The sequence below is a fragment of the Lissotriton vulgaris genome, chromosome 10 (genome assembly GCF_964263255.1).
Source record: "Lissotriton vulgaris chromosome 10, aLisVul1.2, whole genome shotgun sequence".
NCBI classification, from domain to species: domain Eukaryota; kingdom Metazoa; phylum Chordata; class Amphibia; order Caudata; family Salamandridae; genus Lissotriton; species Lissotriton vulgaris.
The window spans coordinates 1043721334-1043740935 of NC_141698.1; the positions used below are offsets into that span (position 1 = coordinate 1043721334).

General features: G+C 45.7%; 1 protein-coding gene across 1 annotated transcript in view; it reads left to right on the forward strand.

The window, feature by feature from the left end:
- TOPAZ1 (testis and ovary specific TOPAZ 1) overlaps positions 1–19602 on the forward strand; it is a 1918280-nt gene that overhangs the window by 1036019 nt on the left and 862659 nt on the right. Inside the window, exon 11 of the mRNA XM_086942092.1 lies at positions 6681–6773. Within this exon, the coding sequence (XP_086798218.1) occupies positions 6681–6773 (93 nt within the window). The remainder of the gene's footprint in view (positions 1–6680; positions 6774–19602) is intronic.

A 19602-nucleotide genomic window follows, 5' to 3' on the forward strand; every position in this document is an offset into this window, starting at 1 on the left:
GAGTCGCGTCATCCTCGGAGGGCTCGCCGGTGGAGCCGCGCTGTGAGTGGTCACCCCCTCGAGGAGTCTCTCGTCACGCAGGGGGCTCGCCGAGTGAGCCGCGCACCGATTGGATCAGGGAGAAGCACCGCGTTTGAGCCCGTGAGTAGAGCCGACCTCGCCGAGGGAATCTAACAGCGCCACGCACCCCTGGCCTGCCGTCCCTCCAAGGTGAGCAGCACCGCCTCCCCTCGTTGGATTGTCGAGAGTGGGCGGGAGAGGAAAGGGGACCGGCCGGGGCGGGGACGAGTGAGATCTGCTTGGATCGGTGCGCCGGGGGCCCTCTAGAGAACGAGGCCGTGCCGGGGGAAAGAAAGAGTCCCTGGACCCTGCGGTAAAGCGCGTTGGCAGCGCTGAAGGCCACATATAAAAACGTACTTGGGCATTGTGTTTATTGCTCGTTTTGAGAGCAACTTCAGTAACGATCAGTGGCATTATTTAATCACTGATTAGAGAGACTAGAGACTATATTCTTTTTTTTTTTTGATAAAGAAGCTTCCTGATGACAACAAGTGCAACCATTAAGAATTAAGAGCAACATTTTTTTATGACAAAGTGATTATCGTGCAACTGCCTTATTTACATTGCTGAAACTAGATAAAGTTATATATTTTTATAAAATATACTTACCTGTGTGGTCTCAGTTTGTGGTGGATTGGGGATTATTGTTGTGTTAAGTGCAAATATTATACACATTGCCTTGGGGATAAGCCTGCCTGCTCGCGCCAAGCTACCTAGAGGAGAGCGGAGGTTATCTACTGTGTGTATTCCTTCACCCCTGACTAGAAGCAAGGGTCCCTACTTGGTCTAAGGTACTTACGTCTGCCAACTAGAGACCCCCAGATCCAACCGCTTGTAATTTTGTACTTCCTACATATATTTTCCCACATGGGCATGTTAAAATATAAACAACATACTCAGATTTGCAAGTCAACATTTTAGAAATTTTATATGGTTTCACTCTAAAAGGGCTTATGTATGTACTTGTACTGATACCATGTGTACAAGCTTTGCAAGGTATGCATCTTTTAAAGCCTTTTAGGTTTTGATACCAGATGGGGTTTGCTGCAATTTCTGTACTTGTTACTACTAGGCTATCTCGCATAGAGGGGGCTCTGCTGTAGGTAATGGACACCGTCTGCGGGAGCAGGGGTCCTAATACCTGGTCGCTCAGGAGGTTTGGCCAGCTTCCTTGAATAATATTGCTAAGCTCTTTGTATTGTTTGCTGTAGCCTATGATTAAACGAAAAGTGTTCGTATCGTCTTTAGATAAAACTTCTTCCCTGGCTGTGACCGAAGTGCTGTTTTTGTTTTTACTTAGTAGGTCCTCTCTAGCTAGTGTTCCTGATTTTGTTATAGCCTGATTTATCACTTGTTCCGAATAACCTCTTGATAGAAATCTCATCTTGCTTTCATATTGTGCTTTCTCCAAATCATGCTCTGTACTGCAGACCCTTTTTATTCTTAACATTTCGCCATAGGGAATGCTATTTATTAAATGGCGTGGGTGTGAACTTGTGGCATGTAAAACAGAGTTCCCAGATGTTTTCTTTCTAAACAAGGTAGTTTCTAATTTATTGTTTTGTATATATACCTTGGTATCCAGGAAATTCACATTGCTTGCACTAATCTCTGCTGTAAACTTCAGATTTAGCCTGTGACATTAATTTGTGATATAAATTCCATTACTTCTGTGGTCGTACCATGCCATACAATAAAAAGGTCATCTATGAACCTAAACCACACCTTGATTTTAGTAGTCATGATTTCTGCAAATTCTTCCATGAGGACTAGCTTCTCCCACATGCCCATTTGTAGGCAAACATAGCTTGGGGAGAAGCTAGCCCCCATAGCTACACCTTGTGTTTGACAGTATAGTAACTGGTTGAACATGTAACAATTGTTATACAGACAGAATTCTATCATGGAGATCAACATCTCACTATGTTGTTTGTAAATCGGGTCTCTAGTAGATAAATAATATTTAATTGCGTTGATTCCTTCCTCGAGGGAGATACTCGTGTACAATATATATATTTTCACAACCAGACGTTTTTGTACACATTTTATAATTAATAAAGCTGCAAATTTAACATTATAAACAAATCAAAGTGCCAGTACTGGTCAATGGATCCACCTATTTTAGATGAGCAACGACTTTAAACTATTGCCACTTACAAAGGACAAAAAAAGTCAGATTTAACCAATTTAATTTTTGTTTTTTTATGAAAAGTTTTTATTTTTAGACAAAATTGTCAATTTTCATATGAACAAAGAGAGGGAACAGGTATTTAAAATTCTTTCTTTTGATAAAGTAGTGAAAGAAGGAATCAAAAATTATAGAAAAAACAAATGGATAGTACCTAAGTGCAAGTGCTCAATCAAACGAACTCTTCAATCATCCAACATACGTTCCGTGGAGCAATCAAACACAAGACTTCTTCTACCCTGGGTCAAGCATACAGGTAAAATGAGATTGAGAAAAAAAGAAAGAAAAAAGAGACAGAGAATTTAATACCCTCACCTAGAGTCAAGGAATCTATTATTGGTATAAAGAGGGAGGGGGGGGGGGGTGTATTAGTGGGATTTTTATACAACAATTCATTTATTTATTTATTTTATATTCTTCTATAGCGCCTGAATAGACCCCCGGAGGGGTATCTCCGCGCTTTGCCAGTGAGAATATCCTCAGATGATTATGGATAGATGAATGGTACATATTGACAGAGGGGGATCAGTTACTGGGGAATAGATGTGTTTTTAAGACCTTACGGAAGGTCAGATGATTGGTAAGTGTTCTCATCTCAAGAGGTAGGGAATTCCAAAGCTTTGGTCCAAGATGGGCCAAAGCTCGCCCTCCTTGTCTGGACTTTTTTATTCTAGGCACCTGCAGAAGCTGCTGGTTGCCGGAGCGCAGGGTTCGTCCAGGGGCATAAGGCAGGAAGATATTGGCCAGATATTTTGGGCCTTTGCCTATCACACTTTTGTGGATAGTGCATAGGGTCTTAAAATGCACTCGCTTCCTCACTGGTAACCAGTGGAGCCTAATCAGCTGTGGGAGGGAGGAAGTCCTGGGGGGGGCATTGAGGACTACCCTTGCTGCCGTGTTTTGGATTACCTGCAGCTTTTTGAGCTGCCCTTCATTTGCTCCCAAAAGAAGGCTGTTGCAGTAATCCACTCTGCTGATGACTAATGCCTGCACAAGTGTTTTCCTATGGCAGTCTGGCAGATAGGGAAACACTCTTCTTAGCATTCCGATGGCTCGGAAACCGGTACTAGCCACCTGATTTACGTGGTCCTTGTAAGTGAGTGTCTGATCTAATAGCACTCCAGGGTTTCTCACCGTGCTTTTAGGGCTAGGAACAGGACCTAATTCCAGGGGCCACCAATCCGGTGTCCAGTGTGTTGCTGCTTGTCCAAACAGCATGACCTCCGTTTTTCCTATATTGCATTGGAGACAGTTTGATGACATCCATGCAGATATTGCTCTCATTCCCTCTGCAAAAGATCTTTTTATTGCAGGTGTCAGGTCTTTAAAGGGAAAGAGGAGTTGGGTGTCGTCAGCGTACGACACCGGTGTAAACCCGAATGATCTTGCTAGGTTGGCCAGGGGAGCCACATACACGTTGAAAAGTGTAGGGCTTAAGCAGGAACCCTGTGGCACTCCCTTATTGAGCTCCCTGTGGATGGATTTGTGGGAGCCCAGCCTGACCTCTTGAGAACGGCCTGACAGAAAGCTTTCCATCCATGCCAGAGCCACACCTTCCAGTCCTACATCCTTTAGTCGCTCAAGAAGCACTTTGTGAGACACCGTATCGAAAGCGGCGGAGAGATCCAACAGCACCAGAATCATAGAGCTGCCTTCATCCAGTGCCATTCTGATGTTATTGGTCACTGTTTGGAGGGCTGATTCGGTGCTGTGGTTCGGCCTGAAACCAGATTGAGAATAGTCCAGGCCCTCCGTCGCTTCGAGATGTTGTGACAGATAGGTGTTCCCATGCTTCTCAGCTATCTTGCTGATGTATGGCAGGAGTGAGATGGGACGCAAGTTGGAAAGGTCGGTCCATGGGGATGCAGCTTTCTTGCGTATTGGGTTTACCACCGCCCTTTTCCAGTCTACTGGGACTTGTCCTTTAGTGAGAGAGATGTTAATAACATTCTGTATGAAGGGGCCCAGGAGAGGGATCAGGGGAGGAACCATCTTAGCAGGGAGGAGGTCATTTGGAGATCCTGATTTGATGTGAGTAATGAGATGAGGGAGATCTGTACTTTCAATAAGGGGGAAGAATGATATTGGGTGTGCATTATCTTTAGGCGGGGTTAGAGGTGTGATCTTATTGATGCCACTCGTGCTGTTATTGGCAGCCACTATTTTTTCATATATAGTATTTATTTTACTCTCAAAGAAAGATGATATCTCGTCGCATATGGTCTGTGAGAACTCCTAAGAGCTCTCACATGCGGCGGGTTTGACAAAGTTTTGAAGGATTTTAAAAAGCTCCTTGGGACAGTTAGCAGCTTCTTCTAGCTGTTGCAAAAGACGATTTTTTCTAGCCTGTCTGATGTTTTTATAGTATTTAGATTGAGCATGATGGAAGACCGCTCTAGTCTCCTCCGTCTTATGTTTCCTCCATTTTTTCTCGGCTTGCCTACATTTCTGTTTTTCCTCCCTTAACTCCTAAATATACCAACTTTCTTGTTTAGAGGAGGAATACTCTTTGTATAGTTTTAGAGGGGCCAGGGTATAAATGGTTTGCTTTATTGAGCCTGTGAATTTTGCCAGTGCTGAATCTACTGTGTCTTCTGCTAGTATGGTGGGTTGTACCCAAATTTCCTGTAGGTTACTTAAGGAGATTTTATGCCATTGGCGGCGCCAAGTCGGAAGGGAGGGTCCTTTATTAGTAGGTCTTTTGGGAGTTGAGAGTAAGATTTCTAGAAGAAAGTGGTCTGTCCATAAAATCTCTCTTGCTGGAAGGCAGGTGAGCTTGGAACAGTTGGAGAGGACAAGGTCTAGCGTGTGGCCACCACTGTGCGTGGGTCCAGTGTTTTTTATCTCTAGACCTAGATTTGACAGGTCGGTGATAAGGGAGTAGGATTCAGGTAGTGTTGGTTGGTCTACATGGATGTTAAAATCCCCTAGAAGAATAAAATCTTCATTGGATTTGAGTTGGGGAGCTAGCAATTCTTGGAGAAGGAGGGGAAAATCTGGGTTTGGTCCTGGGGGGCGATAAACCAGAGCTCCTTTCCAGAATATGTGGCTAGTGAGGTCAATTTTAAAAAACATAATTTCTAGTTGTAAACTTTGATGTTGTGAGAATATAGTGACCTTTAAATCATCCTTGTGTATGATTGCTAGGCCACCGCCTGTCTTCCCTTCTCTATCTAGATGTTTAAGCTTATATCCGATTGGGATCCCCATTGTTACAGCTGTAATGGTGTGGGGCTTCATCCAGGTTTCAGTGATAAAACATATGTCTGGCTGGATAGAATTTACCAGATCCCATACCTCATGCTGATGTTTAGGCAGGGATCGCACGTTTAGAAGGAAAGACTTCAGCCCTACTACAGGAGCTTTTGCTTCAGACGGAATGTTATTGCTGAGCATTCGGTGATGACATTCTAAACATGAGAAGGCTCCCTCAACAGTATTCCATGGTATTTTAGTACAACATGCGGACAGCGGTTTTAAGTCTAGTAGGGAATGAGCAGTATAGGTGATAAGATGTGGACTCATACCTAATCGTGATGGAAGAGAGGGAGCAATGTCCGTGGCCCCTGTGCCCCGTCCTGACGCGGACGGGCGCAGACGGGCAGCTCGGGCAGCTCTTTGGCGGGTCTTCGGCGGGGCTGCGCGCGATCGCTGCGCGCTCGAGAAGGCGCGAGGGCTATATAGCGCTGTGTGGATCCACTAGAGAGCTAACCGCGCCCAGTGGACCAGGAAGTGAACAGGAAGTGAGTCAAAAGCCTACCACCCCCTTGTTACCGTGGGAGGCGGCAGCCTAGCGCTTTGACCAACCGTAGGTCACGCGAGGATGGCTGGAAGCAGAGCTGCTTCTTAGTGAGTGCGTGTGGTGCAAGTAATGCGCTCCAATTTTAAAATTTACACTTTTTACAATTCAGTGTTACTTCTAACTTGAAAATCACATTTAAAATTTAACATGGCATAGTCATGGTTAGGTCACATTTGGACATCGCAAAAACAGGGGAGAGAACATTCATAGCAAGCCACTGATTGGGAAGAGGAATGAGCAGGAGCAAGACGAGCAGAACATCAGAAACTGCATCCAATTTAATTAAACAGTGCCTCGCATTAGAAACGGTACATAACTATACTACATTTTTTTCATACTTCTTAATGATATAATCATTTTGTTTTAAATGGAAAATCATTAGTAAATTGTTTACGGCCATATACAACATTAAAATTTCCAAGTCGCCTAAAATAATTGACAGAGCATGGAGTTAGATGTAGGTCACGGCAACTTACCAAATTTGTAGAAACAGGATAAATCCGCTTGAGACTGAAATAGTGGGTTTACTATCAGTTGTAAGGGGGGATTTTGGGATTGGGTTCACTATTGTGTTGTGCATTCACTCACACACGTTTCCATACATGTATCTTTATTTTTCTTTTTTTATAGCCCTCTGCTGAAGTTTTCTTGAAAGTCATCGACCACGTGTCATCCAACAATGCAAGAAAGGCGGTTCCAACTTTAGTGGATATATTTTGCAAGGTATGACCCGGAGTACTACACATTGCATGCTTCCAAGAGAAAGTATTTGGTTTTTATGGTACTTTTAAATGTATCTGAGTTTATTTTATTTGACATTAGCACACAGTAATGACTATTCATATTTGAGTGTTTCCACCAATGCATGGTCTTGGATGTAAAGTAGTAGTCCTACATTCTGCCACAAAATATCGGTGTGGCTTGGCAGCAGTGGAAGGTTGCTGCACAGTGCTCTCCCTATCAAAACAGCGATGAGGCCAGGCCTGAAGTGTTAACTTCGGTCAACCAAAGCATGGAGCCCAGTTCTAAAGAACAGAAAGTGGTTGTATCCTTCTTGGAGCACTTCACATTGTGGGACATGAGTCTTTGGTGTGTAGGATGTCCACCCTCTTCCTCACCAGGCCCACTTGATCTACTTCTGTGCTGGTCCTGTCCATTTTTAAGGTTTCATACCATGGGCTGGTGCCGAAGTCCTAGAAACTCAGTTATGAAACTCTGATCATGCTTGATGCGCCATTGAGTTATGTTATCCTTGGTGATGTTAGCACCTGTTTGAGCTTCTGTCCTATAATTGGCAGTGTATGAAGCAGTCTAATGCGATTTGCAAGAGGGATTAGTGATAGAGAGCTAACAAATTGCACCCATGTCCATCCCAGGCCAAAGAGAGACATGACTGATTGCCTTGAGGCCACCGTATTGGGGGCCTGCAGTAACAGCTCTTTGTGGATCAAAATTCTTACTCTAGAAACTATGGTCTCCAACAGCTTGCATGAACTGATTTCTAATGACCTGCTCTCATTGCAATTAATCAAACAAGCTCAAAATCTCGTCTTTCCATATATTATTAAAATCGCTTTCAAAGTTGGGGAACCTGCCTGTGGGTCTCCAAAGTTGCTTGGAGATGGTGTATAATATTATCAGCGATGTTGGCACATCTATCGAAAAAACATATAAAGTAATAGGCCTTTCTTGACTTCTTTATTGCAGAGCAGTGCTCGCCAACTAATGGTGATATTTTGAGTTGAGAACAATAGTACTATATAAACATGTTACACATATAATTGTGTGGTTGCATTTTGTAGAGTGTTCTATCTATTTTTGTTTCTTGTCTGCCCTTGAATTGTGTAATAGAATGCACTGGCTCTTTATGCACGGTTCATTTTAAGGACTAGGTGGTCAACAAACTGACTTGTTCTCAATATTACAAATTCATAACTGTTAACACCATAGTAGAATGAATTTTTTAAAACTGTTACACTAAAATGTGGCTCTTGGTCACTTTTCTTGTGATCTTAAATCCTCAATTACTTTCTTACTTTTTAATTTCTTGTTCTTGGTGGTAGCAAGCAGGGGCAGACATTTATTCTCCATAGAACTAGTACTGTGTCAGCTCTGTGAAAAATGACACTATCCATCTCAAAACCTCAGTTGGCCTGATTAAACAAAGCAGCATTTGTAGTATTGCTATTGTAGGTGATTGTCAGAGATGCAGGGATGGGTAGAGAAGAACATTTTTCCCTACTCTGGATAGCCCCTCCAAGGCAACAATGCATCTTGTGAGGCTGTACAGTTTACTTTTTTTGCAATCAAAGAGAAAAATACAAAGTTTTTTTTAGCAACTGTTCTTGTGCTTTCAACCCCATTTAAATATCATTTTAAGATTTTTTTTAAAGTATTTTTATTGAAAGTAAAATAGATATGGCTTTTAGGCTAATATTATTTTCAAAGATGATTTTTGAAAATATGTCCTAGAATCTTGCACATAGGCCAGAAAGTGCAGTGTTAATGAATTTATGGAAGCTAGCCATAATAGACAGATGGTATTTACAATTAAGTGCATTTACCTTACAGATGTTACTTTTTGCCTCAGTCTTAAATGATAAATTGTTCACCTAACTTGAAATTCATCTTCATATGTGTTTAGCTAAGAGGACATAGTACCAAATTTCTTTTGTTGTCCTCCTGTTTGTTGTACACATCGTACACCTGACTGGAGATCCGTAACGAAGCCGAAGATTTAACTTTTCATCTGAAACGCAAAATGCGGAAATAATCGAATGTAAGGGTGTAACAAATCTTTGCGTCACTATGAGGCAGGCATTATGATAGGGCTGTACTTCAAATTAACTTTCCTCATGAGTTTCACCAGTTACTGTATTTTCCCAGCCACTTCCTAAATGAATTCTAAACTTTGTGTGTTGCTTAAACACCTATTTCTGTCCAACCTATATGCTTTTTCCATTAAACTTAATAGTTCAAATGCAATAGGTGGCAAATTTTATATCCAGTTCTTAAATATTTCATGTCTGACCAACAGCATGTAATGTAATAACTAGTAATGTTTGACCCGATATGTAAGCGTGTTTGTCTTCTAAAGTTCAAAGGGACTTATCTCAATATACTGTTCAAGAAAATACTTCTAAACCAGGGCACTTTACTTTACTTGAATGTTGCCTACATCTTAGGTGTTGCCCTTCGGAAATAAAGCACCAGCAACTTTTCCAAACTTAGAAAGGCTTTGAGCAGCTAGTAAATCTTGTGAAGAATGAAAAGGTCATTCTTGCATTCCAACATTGGTAAGCATCATGTCATACATGTTCCCCTAGACTCAGACCTTTCCTATACTGTTTCAGGTAATTCTCTGTCCCATTTCAGGACTGCCTTCTTCATTATAGTCATTACTCAAGCAACCTACAAATACAAGTCACACTTCTGGGTTTCAACAATGAGGTTCAATAAACATTCTGAATGTATTATAAGCTTCAACAAGGCACCGCCAGTTGGCAGATGTTTATTGTTACCCAACTCAATAGTACTCTGAGTGGACCCGCCAGGATTTGAACCTGAGACCATGAGGTCGAACACAGGCCCCTGCAGTGGATACATTAATCCACTGAGCCAGCAGACGCAGCTAATCTTCTCCCTGTAGGCACAGAGGAGGTTAGCCAACTGACCCTTGAAATCCACTACTTTGTCTTAGATACAAGAGGGAGCAGATCTAGTACTCCAGGAAGTGACGGAGCACCACGCCTGCGCATGGACGTCCGTTCACTTTATCGGACATTGAGTCGGAGCGCCACTCCCTCTTACGTCGGTTAGCGTATTCACTCTATTCTTTCTAATGTTCAACGGGACAGTGTCCCCACCAAAGTCTACAGGTTTCAAACTGTGCGTGACTATTGGAAACAGATATTAGTGACAGACCCACCCAAGGTGTACTTGTGGTGATTTGGCTTGTGGCATGACTCCGTAATTCGAAGAATGTGCCTTTATGCACCCGAATGTGATCCTTGGATAGTGAAGTTGTATGCCTCTGAACATCATAAGAAATCACAGACCTTACATAAATCTGGTCCTAGTCAAGAGTGCTGACCCACTTCAGCTCTCAAGGCTCTTCCCGTACTACGTCTTCATCGCAATCAAAACCATCCAGTAATTTTAAATCAAAGTTGCATAAAAGTTAACTCTGGGCTCAACCCCATCCCACCAATGTCTGTCCAAAGAGAAGACCGGAGGGTGTCTAGGTGCCACTTGATCTAAGGGGCAATTCTGCACCTGGTCCAAATGCATCCCCAATAGCTGTGGCTGTCAGCAAGCAGCAAAGCTGCAGCAGGTTGAGGCTTTTAATGCAGCCACAGTGCATATTTTTGGCACTCTACTAGCTCTCTATGGTGCGCTTTGGGCTTTAAGGATCCGTAGGGACCTCCTGCCATATCTATCTTCGGCGTTGTTTGAACCTCAAAAACCTGCTTTGGGTTCCACACCAACCCGGTGCTGACTTCCATTCCAGCTCCAAGAACTTTGCCAGCACCTTTCATCATCGACATCAATTCTTATGCCACCAGTGCCAGGGTTTGCACCCATGCTGACTCTTTTGTCCGACCCAGAGCTCATTATGTTTCGATCCCAGTGAGGTTCCTGTACTACACTCCAGTGCACCTGGTTCCCATACATTCTGATTTAATCAAAACACTTCCTCAGCCATGGAGACATCCTCCGAGACTCCATTGTCTTTTTGGCTCAGATTTTGTCCATAGTCTGTCACCGCCTGATGATGAGACTGATTCAGCCTCGCATTACGATGATGATACTTCTATATGGAATTAGAGGAGGCCAGTGCGGATGCTCTTACTCCTGCTACAGGGTTGAATTTGCCTTGTGGACTCCAGCAGACGAGAGTGCCTCAGCTGCTGTGATTAGACTAGCAGCTGAGGTCCTGGACTTACAGTTGCCTTATGTTGCAGTTAAGACAAATCGTAACAAGGGTTTGCACCCTGGGCTAGTTTCATTTGAGCCATTACTTCCTTTTAATAAAGCCCTGATCAACACCCTTATGGTCAATCGGGCTAAGCCCTTCTCTTGCCACTAGTGAACAGACAGGTGGCCAGATGCCACAGACTGGCACCGGATAACTCTGATTTTTTACGCAGCATTCTTCTCTTAAGAGTTTTGTGGTTCAGGCTTTCACCAGCAAATGGAATCCTAATGCATTCCCCACGACTCCCCCAGACTGAGTCGGAAAGGATTGAGGAGTTAGGGAAGTGAATGTTCTCTTCAACCAGTTTGGCATTGAGGTGAGTCAATGCTGTCTGCCTTTTTAGGCCGTTATACGTATGCCCTGTAGGGCATGGTCAGCAAGATCTTACCTCCAGCCCTATATGAGTTCAGGGCCACCTTGGCTAAAACTTTTCATGATGACCAGATGCACTGGCCTGAACACTACAGATTGTTTGGTGCTCCTTTGCCATGCATAGATACCATCAACAGGCTTTTCTAGGGACATTCATGCTTTCCCTATGTGGGTTTTTTTGGGTCAAAGAATGATATGGTGGTGCAGAAAATGACAGTTAATTTTTTTGAGTTTTATATAGAGCGAACTCCACAGGAAGGTCTCAGGGCATTTTATATGAGCACCAGTTGTGTGATAGAGGGACACATTTCTTTCTTTCTTTTTTTTGTTAGGCACAGGGAGATTAAGTAATTTGCCCAGAATCACAGGCTTCTGATCATCCCTGCAGAAACAAAAATCTGGTTCCCAAGCTTCGAGGTCGGCTGCTCTAGACGTTAGGCCACATCCTCTCCCTTTTGTTAGACCACATCCTCTCCCTTTTGGTAGGCCACATCTTCTTCCTTTTGACTTCATCTAGGTGGATAGTCAGTAGAGAATACAAATCAAGTATATTTTATCCAAGTACACTCAAGTGGAGTCCGGTCTGACCTGCCTCTGACCTGCCACCTTGGATTTTAGTAAGCATTGAGATACATAATGTACAATTCAGAACCTATAAAGACACACCCTCGCTGGAAAATATCCAATTGGTTGCTGGTGAACAAAGGAGATACAGAAGGATGGGTTTAGATCCTGAGACCGGGTACATGCTATCTCAGCGCCAAGGTCACTCTGCCTGTGCCCACTGCTCTAAGGGTGGGAGAAGGCCTATCTAATGGGAAAGGTATGTACTGACGAGAACAGCATATTCATTAGCACAGCGAAGCAAAAACTATCGCAGTTGCTTTCAGCTAGGGCAGAGAGAGAGAAAGAGAGAGAGACAGAAGTTAGTTTCGATCATGGTTTAAGATGGCGGCTGAATATAAAATGGTGCCGCTAATGCTAAATTAAGACATAGAATGCATGGAGAACTCAGCTAAAACATTTTTATTCCAACATTAGGATCTGCTATGCATTGGCCAAGAAGCAGCCTCTGGAAATACTGAGGGCTTTCTCCATCATACGAAGGCTATTACCACTGCGTTGGCTCTAAGAGCACCCGTCAGGCTTCTAAGTGTGCCTCAATGCACATGTTCATGAAGCACTACTGGCTTGACAGCCAGGTCTGACTTTTAAAGGGCATTTTGCAGGTCCAGTCCTGCAAGACTTTTTCCTGTGTGCCAACACCACAGAGATCATCCTCCTTTCGGGGGTACTGCTTGGGTATTGAAGGAAACTAGCTTTTTGTTGCGGTACCCCCCACTTTTTGGATAGTATCTGGTGCAATGTTGACTGAAAGTGTGCTGGGGTCGTGCCAACTAGGTCCCCAGCACCAATATTCTTTCCCTAAACTGTATGATTGTTCCACAATTGGCAAACCCTTTTGGGTCCCTTGTAAGTCCCTAGTAAATGGTACCCCAGGTTCCTGGGGCAATGGAACTAAAGCTGGTACTTAAGGGCTGCAGCGCAAATGGTGCCACACTAAAGGACCCCTCACCAAGCTCATGCAAACTGCCATTGCAGCCTTGCCCATCTTGGTGCAGAGAAAAAACGTAAAGAAGACGTGGCACACATCCCTGTGTGCCATGCCTGACAGCACTACATGTGGTATAGTCAAGTCACCTCTTCGGCGCGGCCTTACAGCTCTAAGGTAGAGTGCACCATACCCATTTGAGGGCATATATCTGCAACAGTGGATATGTCCCGGTGGTATCTATGTTCACCTAAAGATATTTCCAGTGCACAGGGAAGCCATTAACGAGTACATGGGCTTTACACTTGTAAATACGAGTTCATCCTCTACATAATGTTTTCACTTTAAACAAGGTGTTTGATACCAAACACCTCGTCTTACTAAACCCACACTGATACCGTTGCTGGATTTATTAATAAAGTCACACTGAGGGCACCTTAGAAGTGCCCCCCTGAAAACCTACCGACTACTAGTGTGTTGACTGATTATGACCAGCCAGCTACTATAGACTGGTATCTGAAAGAGACTATTAGTTATAGATTCCTTACCTTACAATTACCACCAGGCGTCACTGTATCTGGAGAATTTTTATTCAGCACTACCCCTGAGCGTCGTTAGGTGGCGTCGGTTGACTCCTCATCCGCCCTGGTGGTCTCTGGGATGACGTTGCGGTGCCTACTTAGACGCTGCCCTGCGAACAGACGTCAGTTCTTTCTTTTTTACGCGCCAGCCTAGCGCAGATCCAGAGATAACTTGTCCCTTAGTTATATTTTTTGACTAAACTTTTTTTTAACACTTGTTGATGTCTTTTTTCGAGTCTTTGACTCGTGGTGCGCGAGGAATGTCCCATCGTCGAACCTGATTCAATCCTTGTGACTCCTATCACAAGCTGATCTCCGTAGCGGATCCGCACCTCGTATGCCTGGAGTGCGACCATGACCCGAAGTCGCGCTCCGACTGTCAGGCCATAAATTCGAAGTGTTTGCTGAAGTGGTCCCGAAAGCTTTTGGAGGACCGGCAGTCGGCTGCGCATCGCTCCTGGTCTCGCTCGAGGGGAAGGTCTCGGGACCGGTCACCACCACACGTCGTCCAAGTCTTTGCACTCCTCGGGTAAGCCAAAGCACAAGAAGGCGGCGAAGTAGCACCGTTGTTCTTCCCCTTGCCCCCATTGGTCGGCTGATGCGACGCAGGACCCGGAGGTCCGTCGCGCTAAGGCTCCGTCTCCAATGCCTGACTCCGGTATGACTCCATGCTTTCCCCCGGTTCCGGGAGCCGGTGCGTCCCCCTGTTCAGCTTTAAACGTTCTACGAAGCCATCCACCATGTGTTTGGTCAGCCAGACTCCGCTGGTGTCAGTTGGGGACCCTCGGTCTTTGATGCCGGCGGTTCCTGCCCCGGCAGGCACGTGGATTCAGGCCTGGATCCGGATCGGCACCGGTCGAACTTACTCAACCTTTCCCTGCGATAACCCCAGCAGTGCAGGCTGTGACCCCGGCCGACAACGTCCCCATATTCATTCCCTATATGGACCCGGAGCCGGACCGATGTCGGCCAACGTCGAATCCAATGCCGGAGGATACTTTTGTTTCCTTGTTCATCCCAGGTGTTCCCTATCGCCCTGAGGGTGGTGATGAGGACTGGGAGGGGTCGCTGGACCCTTTGACAGGCCAGCTGGAAGAACTGGACTTGAGTGAGGAATTGCATGACGCTAGTGTTCTGGATACCTGCCCAGAGCTCGACATGCTTTCTCCCCCTACCGTGGCTATGGAGGAGAGAGCGTCCTATGCAGTGATGGTACGTAGGGCAGCCGAGACCTTAGGCCTGGAGTGCCCTACAGTGGCAGTCAGGACTAACCTCCTGACAAAGTTGCTTTACTGGCAGCAACTTCCTCTGAACCTTGGAGGCTGCTGAGGGGGAGCGCGGACTCACCCACCCGCTGGTTCTGAGACCCTTATCCGGGGTTGTCGTGGGGAATGCGCCCTTGGAAGAAGAAACTTGGACCACCAAGCTCTTGTGATCACCAGGAGCTGGATGGTGGTGGCTGGCAATAGTCTGTTCCACAGGAGCCCCTGTTCTGGGTTTGGCCCAAGTGCCAAGAAGGACGTCTGTGAGGGCTTCATTAAAGGGCAAGAGGGGTCCAGAAAGTCCTGCAGGACAGAATGGGCAAAGTAGCCATCCCTCCGGACTTGACTATCCAGGCAGTAATGTCTGGTGAACGTGTGCATAGAAGCCCACATGGCCGCCTGGCCTATGTCAATGAGTGGTACTCCATGTGACAAAGCAGTAGTTGCTGCTTTAGCTCTAGTGGAATGAGCTTGCAGCTTCAATGGAGGTTCCTTTTTAGATAAAGCGCACCAAATCTTGTTACAAAGGACAACCCATCGAGAGATGGTATGCTTTTGCACAGCCCCACCTTGCTCTCCAACCTTCTGTCTTCCGAAGGGTTTCACCTGTGTCCTCCAGGAAGGGTCGTGTTTCTTCAAAACTGCAACCACAACTTCTCCATTGACTTCCATTGGGCATGCAGCTGTGTTTCTGTTGTAATCGTTTCCTGTATTCTACATATGTACCATATTTATATACCTGGTATCTGCCCTGCCTTTCCACCCCTCCTTTCCCTCACCCTTGGTAGGTCCCTACCCTAGAAGGTTAGAGTGAAGCTCACCTTAGAATGTTGGGTGCCTCAGTTGCCAGCTGGTGCCTGAGGATCTGGTTTGAATAAACAACTTCTCTTCATCATGCTGTGTCAGCAGTTTATCTTAACAATTTGGTGACAATTTTGCTGCACTGGGAACAGCTCCAGATTCATCTCCTGCTTCTTCTACACCAGCTGGAAGTTCACTATATTCCTGTACTTTGTGGGGCTGCCTTAATTGTTCCTATTTTCATTCTGGTGGTGGAAAAGTGTGACATACACCAGCTGGAAGTCTACTATTGTTCCTGTAATTCGTGGGACTGCTCTATTTGTTCCTATATTCATTCTGGCGAGTGGAAAAGTGTTACATTTCCACCTGGTGTTCCCGGATTGACTGTTTTTCTGTTGAGGAAGTAAATACACGTTTGTACAAGGCATTGTTTATCGCTATCTTTCACGCAGTGCTGTATCTACAGCGCGTTTCCCTCAGCTGTTCTGTCGGAGTGTTTCGTGAGCGCCCTGGTATTGAATTGCCTCGTCTGCCCAGCGATTACTATTTGTAGCGACGCTCTCACCCTGGAGTTGTGATGTTATCTGAACTCACCTTGCCTAGTGATTGCAATTGAAGCGACATTCTCACCCTGGAGTTGCGGTGTTATCTGAACTCTCTTGGCCTTGTGCCGCTTCCGTCAGTTGTAGCCAGTGGTTTTGAACAGATGGCTGCCTAATTGTTTTTTGTCTAGTGCTATAAATCGAACTTCCACAGTTAAGGGGGAAAATCCTCCAGCTCCTTGTTAGGAGTTAATCTAGTGTAGTTACTTTTTCCCCGGTAGCCTTCTGCCTGCTATCCCCGTTTTATGCTCAGCTGTCAGTTTATGGCGTGAATTCCACACAGTGATTACCTCACAGCAGGAACCTAAGTGCCTGAGCGAGGGTGGCCTCCCGACGGCTAGAGCTCAGCTTATTCTCTCAACGAACGTTCGGCAGCTCACATCTCCACACAGTGATTCCGCTCAGCGGGAACTCTCTTGCCAGAGCGTTCGGCGGCCTCCCGCCTAGTGTGCACTCAGCTGTTGTACCTCAGCGAACGTTCTACCCGCTGTCTTCCTTCTGGGACTGAGTTTTTACCCGTGCAGAGCGGTGTTCTGCACACAGCGGGAGCTCTGTTTTTCAGATTTTTTCAAAGGCAGTCACGAGTTCTTAGGCCAGATAATATTATCTATTTCTCCTAGGGTGACCAACTGGCATTGGTGCAAATTCAGGACGGTGAGTGTAAAAATTCAGGACAAAGGGTCAAAATTCAGGACACAAATTCAGGACAGGAGGTCAAAATTCAGAACAAAACTTTAAGACAATAGGTACGTTTTGCAGACACATCAGAGGTCGCGCAATAGTATATAAGTAAGCCCAGCCATTTCCAAACATATTCAACCATTTGCAAACCTATCCATCATGTATCCTTCCATCTATCATTTCACTCATCCATCCCTTCATCCATCCCCTCATCCATCTTTTCACTCATCCTCCATCATCCATCCATCCACCCTTTCACCCTATCCATCTGTACACTTATCCATCCACTCTTCATCCCATCCATCCATCCATTCACTCATGCATTCAGCCATTTACCCTTTCACCAATCCAGCCATCCTTTCACTTACTAATCCTTTCACCCATCCACTCTTTTAGTCATCCATCCATCCTCCCTTTCTCTCTCCATCGACCCTTTCACTTAGCCTTCCATCCATCCATCCACCCACCCATCCATCTACTCATCCACTCATGAATCCATTCATTGCCCCTATCACTCATCCATCTATCATTTCACTCCTTCACACATCTATTCATCCTTTTGTCCATCTACCCTCCCTTTCACTCGCTCATCCATCCTTACACCCACCCTTTCACTCATATGTCCATTCATTCACCCTTGCACTTATCAATCCATTAATCCATCCATCATTTCACTCATCCACCTACCCCCCACCATCCACCATCCACCCTCCCACTCATCCATCCTCCCACTCATCCATCCTTTCACCCACCCACCATCCAATCCACTGATCCATCCTTTCACCCACCCACCCACCATCCACCCACCCACTCATCCATCCATCATTTCACCCACCCACTCATCATCCATCCATCCGTCCTTCCCCTCATCATCCATCCTTCCCCTCATCATCCATCCTTTTCCCTCATCATCCATCCATCTGTCCTTCCCCTCATCATCATCTATCCATCATTCCCCTCATCATCCATCCATCCTTTTCCCTCATCATCCATCCATCCTTTTCCCTCATCATCCATCCATCCTTTTCCCTCATCATCCATCCATCCTTTTCCCTCATCATCCATCCATCCTTTTCCCTCATCATCCATCCATCCTTTTCCCTCATCATCCATCCATCCTTTTCCCTCATCATCCATCCATCCTTTTCCTTCATCATCCATCCATCCTTCCCCTCATCATCCATCCATCCTTCCCCTCATCATCCATCCATTCCCTCATCATCCATCCTTTCACCCACCCCCTCATCATCCACCCATCCACCCTTTCCCTCATCATCCATCCTTTCACCCACCCCCTCATCATCCATCCATCCATCAATCCCTCCCCTCATCATCCATCCATCCATCCCTCCCCTCGTCATCCATCCATCCATCCTTTCCCTCATCATCCATCCTTTCCTGTCATCCATCCATCCTTCTCCTCACCCATCATCCTTCCCCTCACCCATCCATCCATCCCATCCATTTATCCTGCCCCTCATCCATCCTTCCCCTCCATCCATCATCCTTCCACTCATCCATCCTTCCTTTCATCCATCCTTTCCCTCACCCATCCATCCATCCCATCCATTTATCCTGCCCCTCATCCATCCATCCATCCATCCTTCCCCTCCCTCCACCCATCCATCCATCCCTTCATCCATTTATCCTTCCCCTCACCCATCCATCCTTCCCCTCATCCATTTATCCTTCCCCTCATCCATCCTTCCCCTCCATCCATCATCCTTCCCCTCATCCATCTTTCCCCTCATCAATCATCCAGCTACCCTTCCACCCATACATCCAGCTATTTACATTTTCTCGCCAACCTTCCCCTCACTCATCAATCCATCTATCCTCTCTCATTATCCATTTATTCAATCTTTCATTCATCCATTCACCCTTTCACTAATTCATCCAGCCATTCACACATCCCTTCACTTACTTACTCGCCCACCTTTCCATATTAATTTTGAGCTGAGCCCTTTTGAGAAGAGGCCCATCAAGAACTTCACCCTCGCTGCAGGAGCCATTCCAGGATTGAGACAGAAGCCACCCAGGGCAGAGACAGGTTCCACCACAGGGGGGGACAGGAGCCATCACAGGCGGGGGCTGGACTTGAGCCACCACATGGGGGGGACAGGAGCAGGAGTCATCACAGGAGAGGGAACGTGATCCACCAGGGTGGGCACACAGGTGGGCATGCAGTATTCTAGTATCATCTTGGGCTTCTCGCCCCCTCCTGCACAAGACAACGAGAAGACAGGCTCTATGTCCAAAATGCCACCCCCCACTGTGATCTACAGTACTTACAGGAGATACTCTAAGAGAACTGATTGAACTGATTGTCCTCCATACTTTGTTAATCAGTGTGGGTGCGAATGTCGCCATTTCTTTATTGTATTACATTATGCATGTTTGAAGAACCAAGGTTTGCTTACAAATTAGTGACAGTATTTAAGCTCGGTGAAGAGAAGCAGGTGCTGCCTCGGTGCAATCAGGGGTGTAATCTGGCCGAGTCTAGGATGTTTGGGGCCCTGGGTAGCAATGGAATGTGTGAGCCCCCCTCTAAATAGCAGATACAAGACTCATTCAGGGCTGTTTGCATGTGGATGGATGCCCCTGCTCCTGAAGCTGCAGCCCCTCCCTCTGTCACCTCCAAGCACCTCTTAACAGCTCATCAAGGGCTGGAGGTGTGAGGGTTGCCATCCCGCTGTGCCTCTACAGTGCTGCTGGGGGTCTGA